This window comes from Micromesistius poutassou (genome assembly GCF_964030765.1).
Source record: "Micromesistius poutassou genome assembly, chromosome: 23".
In the NCBI taxonomy this organism is placed as follows: Eukaryota; Metazoa; Chordata; class Actinopteri; order Gadiformes; family Gadidae; genus Micromesistius; species Micromesistius poutassou.
In genome coordinates this window covers 1,545,442-1,550,471 of record NC_140293.1, presented here as the reverse complement: position 1 = coordinate 1,550,471, position 5,030 = coordinate 1,545,442, and the positions used below count along the sequence as shown (strand labels likewise).

Sequence of the window (5,030 nt, the reverse complement as noted above, 5' to 3'; positions counted from 1 at the left end):
GTTTTAGTGGTCATACTGGTCCATTTTTTCCCACAACAAAAGCATAAACACTCTTTCCCAGAGCAGGATCAGAGTGCCATTCAAAAGAGAGCCTGTTTCTAGATTAAAAATAGCCGGCCTTCGCATGGGCGGCCGGGGATTCCCCATCATGAGCGAGAGAGAGAGAGAGAGAGAGGGAGAGAGAGAGAAAGAGACAGAGAGAATGTTTTCAGTGCAAGTCCAACCTCTGTGGTGTTCACCAATAACAAAGAAAACTGAAACATTTCACAAAAATATACTAGTTCCAGCTTTTAAAGAGTTCGGAAAAAACGGTGAAAAGACAGAAAGTATCTGAGTTATGTTCATATATATATATCTACATATATATATATATATATATATATATAAACATCCACTAAAATACGTTGGGTTTTTCAACGTCGTCACGCAACGTGACCCTCCTCCAACTGGACGAGACGGGTCATTAAGGAGCAGGTAGTGGCTAGACGGCACAGTGACACAGTTCATTAAGGAGCAGACAAGGGAGAGACACCGTGCCGAATGCTGAGCCAGGGCTGAGAAAACACAAGTTCAAAGTTTGGAGCTCCTTTGATGCAGGGTCGGGAGACAGGAAGGAGATGTGTGTGCGGGGATCCACGGATCTGTTTCGCCTGGACGGCCATGGATTCCCTGCCTGGCTGCAGGAAACTGGCTCGCTCTGCCTCCCCGCCCCGCGTGTAGACATGAAAGACCCGCAGCATCTTGACAGAGCTTCAGTATGGCTGCCAAGAGGCCACTGAGTGGGACGCTATGGGGGGCTCTCTAGCGGGCATCTGAACTAAGCCTCCATCCATTGATTGCTGTTTGAAATTATTCAACAGGCTTATTACAGGCCTGCGACGGATACCCAATGTTTTTATTTATTGATTGCTGTTGGGATGTCAAGAGTTACAACAATTATGACAAAATGTGTCTCAAAGATATTGCGTACTCTAGCTGTAACCATCTCTGACCTAATACCCCCAACTAAATCATCACTACCGAATACCTCAAACTACCCGGATATCTTAACTTAACCACCTCTACCCAAATACTTCAACTTAATCATCCCCTGAAATCTCTAACCATCTCTAATCTAACCTATACCTAAACATAACTTTCGGTCCTCGTATCGCCAGCTCCAACCGACTCTAGGGCATCACGAGCATAAGTCCAAGGGATGACCTACTTGTCCTCCTATACGAGGCAGTAGAGTTATAGTTACATCACCACAGGCTGCCAGGCGTCATGTGGACCCAGCGGTCCGTCAAGTGCCCCTCAGTGTGATACAAAAAGACAGTTTAAAGGGGCTTTTTGTATACAAGTGCACGCACGCATCTCTCCCCGGCTGACAAGCCCCATAACGTACGACATAACTGTTTCTGTGTCTCACCGTGTTCTCTACTAGATACCCTCAAGTTACTCCACGCAGAGTCCCTGATCTGTGCATGGTTTTTACTAAATGCCAACATTGTGCAGTGCCGTTTTAAAGAAAGTACAGATTTGTGGGTGAGCGGGAAGAAAACCATTCACCTCCTATACAACTGTCTTGACCGACTTTCTTATTATTGACATGGTTCCACCTCCGAGAGGCCTTTGGACGTTGTGGGGGGGGGGGGGGCACTGGTTTGATCTATGACGGATTGGCACAGTGGCTAACCGTACTAACAGAGTACTAAGTACAAATGCAGGACAGATGCCTGGATGGAGTCTCGTAGCGTAACGTATCGCTGCGGTACCAAATGGAGGGGGGGAAGTATAGGAGATTTACTGTGTTTCAAAAGAGGGACTCGCTCAAGGGGGGTTTGTGTAGCCTTGGTTCTGCTCTCGGATTAGCGGTTTCGGTTGCAGTTGGAAGCCACTGAGCTAGTGGAATGTATCGACTTCTTCGGGATGAAGTCAGAGGGCAATTTGATGGAATGGAGCCGGATGCAATACCACTGTTTGGGGCAAACGGGACCACTTTCATCTCTCAATCCTCAGGGGTCTTGAATCCGAAGGTTGAAGTAATTTGTCCCTTGTCATTACATATTATTATATGTTATTATATATTATTGACTACAGACTCACTCAAACATGATAACGTTTATCACGTAAAATGGATCTTTGGCCATTCAATCTGACTGATAAAGTTATAGAAGAGAAACAGACAGACATGATACTTTGTATCTCTTGAACCTTGATAGGGGTCCATTAAAACTGAACGGTAAAGTTATTGCTCCCGGAAACGACTTAGTCTATACACTCACTCAGACATGATCACTTTTATCACTCGCACCTGGATAAAGCCCATTGAATCCGCACGATCAAGCCATTATTGGTCTTAATCATATTTGACAATAGGCTCCCCTTTCACAGTAGGCTGGTCGGAGGCCAGGAATAACAGCATGTGTCGAAGCGCCTCTGCTGCTCATGAAGAATGTCCGTGTCTCCGGAGGCATGGGACTCGTATAACATTGCGTCACCGATAAGACGGTCGTGCAGTCGACCTAAAAAACAATGCGTCCAGCCCGTGCCCGTGGACCTGTTGACTCCAGAGTCACACGAAACCGAAAGCATTGGCATTTTAATGGCTTTATCTGAGAATCTTTGACATGTAATCCAGACCTGAAACTCATGTGTATGATAATTACGGGACTCCCCGCAACAATAACTTAAAAAAAAACATATCCAACCAGTTTTAATAAGCAGCTTCTGCCCACTGAAGAGTGCATGCGGTGTGCTTTTACGCACGGGTTCCACAGAAAGGAAGATATAAGATCTACAATCCAGTAAACTTGAAGCACACAAGATTGTTTTTCCTCGGTGCTTTCTCTTCTAAATCACAGAGAGAGCCTGCGGGTGTCCCAACAAGTCTCGTCAGGCCACCTTTCCCCTTCCACCCCCCAAAATAAAAAAGCTTCCCCCAGCCAGCCAGCGATGCAGCAGCAATCGAACGAAACCGACAACAAATAAACTATTATAGCCTGTTTAAAACCTTACCTGGGAGATGGACATGTTCAGGTAGACGAAGAGCCCCGTGGTGGACGCGATCTGCAAGACGACCACCACGATCACCACCATCGCCACCCACATCTTGGAGGGGGCTTCGCGGCGATCCCTGTCCCTCTGCCCGGCCGCAGGCACCATCATGTACGTGGTGGACTCGTTGCTGACGGACCTGAAGTAATCCTGCTGCTGCTGCAGTTGCTGCTGAGTGCTCGGGGTGGCCATGGCATCCCGCACGCGTGGGTCACAACAACACGACGGAGCAGGGAACCGAACCACCGACCCACCGGACGAACGGGAGGGGAGCAGAGCGAGGAGAACAAATGGTTTAGAGATCCGTGTCCATCAACGGGAGTCGCGAACTTTTTTCCTGCAGAGTAGAGCGCTGTGACGGGGAGTATGGGGGTCGACAAAAGCCCCGAAAGTAGGACGAGATCCCCGGGTTCACTGACAGTTGAGGAGGGAAAGAAGTGGAGAGACGGTGACCATGTTGGATAGGCGGTGGAGTGGATGTGGAGGGGCTCCGAGACGGACCAGACTAGCAGCTCTCCAAAAGCCGGGAGGGGCTGGACTAACTTCTGCATCACCTTAAGAGCTGCTGAAGAATGTGTGCGCTTTCTCTCTCTCTCTCTCTCTCTCTCTCTCTCTCTCTCTCTCTCTCTCTCTCTCTCTCTCTCTCTCTCTCTTTGTCTCTCTCTCTCTTTCTCTAATGTCTCTCTCTTTCTCTCTCTCTCTCTCTCTCTCTCGCTCTCTCTCTCTCTCTCTCTCTCTCTCTCTCTCTCTATCTCTCTCTCTCTCTCTCTTTCTCTAATGTCTCTCTCTTTCTCTCTCTCTCTCTCTCTCTCTCTCTCTCTCTCTCTCTCTTGGGCGATAGATAAAGAGAGGGAGGGAGAGAGAGAAAGACACACACACACACACACACACACACACACACACACACACACACACACACACACACACACACACACACACACACACACACACACACACACACACACACACACACACACACACACACACACACACACAGAGAGAGAGAGAGAGACAGCGAAAGCAGCGTGTAAACTGTCAAGTTCGTCAAGCCTTCATATCGCAATTAGAATCCACTTAGCCCAAACCCTCAAAGGGTCAAGCAACTTCCCAAATTCCGGAAAGGCGGAAAAAAACGGCCACGATAGTGTGACACTCATCACTTGGCCTCTTCATGTGATTGCTGTATCAATTAGTCGTCCCCCACTACAGATAAGAAAATAAAAAATATAAAAAAAATAGATTTTCTTGTTTTTCGTTGACTGAAACACTGCTCTTATTCTACAATAAATGACCTGCTTTCCACAAAATGCTAGCTGGTTTGCTAGCCGTAGGAAAAAACATTAGGCCTAGCGAAACAAACTAAGCAACTTACTAACCTCACTCATTTGAATCGAGTGCAGCTGTCTCACTATTGAGCCTTGCATAACTTTTTAAACATTGACTGCCCTTAAGATAAACCCGGGCTTGAAACACTGACATCGAAATACAATGCTTCCTTGGTTACTGTTTTAACATTTTGTATAAAATTCACTGAACTCTAGTTCTGTAGATGCTCCTACATCACCGGAGACATTAAATGTCTCCGGTGATGAAAGCAAATCTCCCAATGAACCTCATTGTTACTGCTGCTGAAATTTTCAGCAGCAGTAACAATGAGGTTCATTGGGAGATTTGCTGTCCCATCAACCATCAGTATCATCTATTAGGTGAAATCCCATATGACAACAACTCTGGTGTTCTGTATCAGAATCACTGCCAAGTCAGATACATTTGAATTCCTAGAGCGAGAAATCTGTCATTGAGATAGAGGAAACACATTTTTCCGAGCTATCATCCTCATAAATCCATTATGCACTTTGGCTTTGTGGGCTTGGTGCATGTTCATGAGCTCCTAACCATCAATGACTCAATGCCCTGCAGCTGCCGAGGCATAGCCTTGATTGAAGAGGAAACGGCCTGCTAGTCACTGTTAACCTGTTACCTGGTTGTTA

At 46.8% G+C, this 5,030-nt stretch overlaps 1 protein-coding gene across 1 annotated transcript in view; it reads right to left on the bottom strand.

Moving 5' to 3' along the window:
* Positions 1–3,514, bottom strand: part of tnfsf10l (TNF superfamily member 10, like) — an 11,480-nt gene extending 7,966 nt beyond the window's left edge. Inside the window, 1 exon segment of the mRNA XM_084487470.1 lies at positions 3,001–3,514. Coding sequence (XP_084343596.1) covers positions 3,001–3,231 — 231 coding nt within the window. The 5' untranslated portion in view covers positions 3,232–3,514.
* Positions 3,515–5,030: the final 1,516 nt, after the last annotated feature.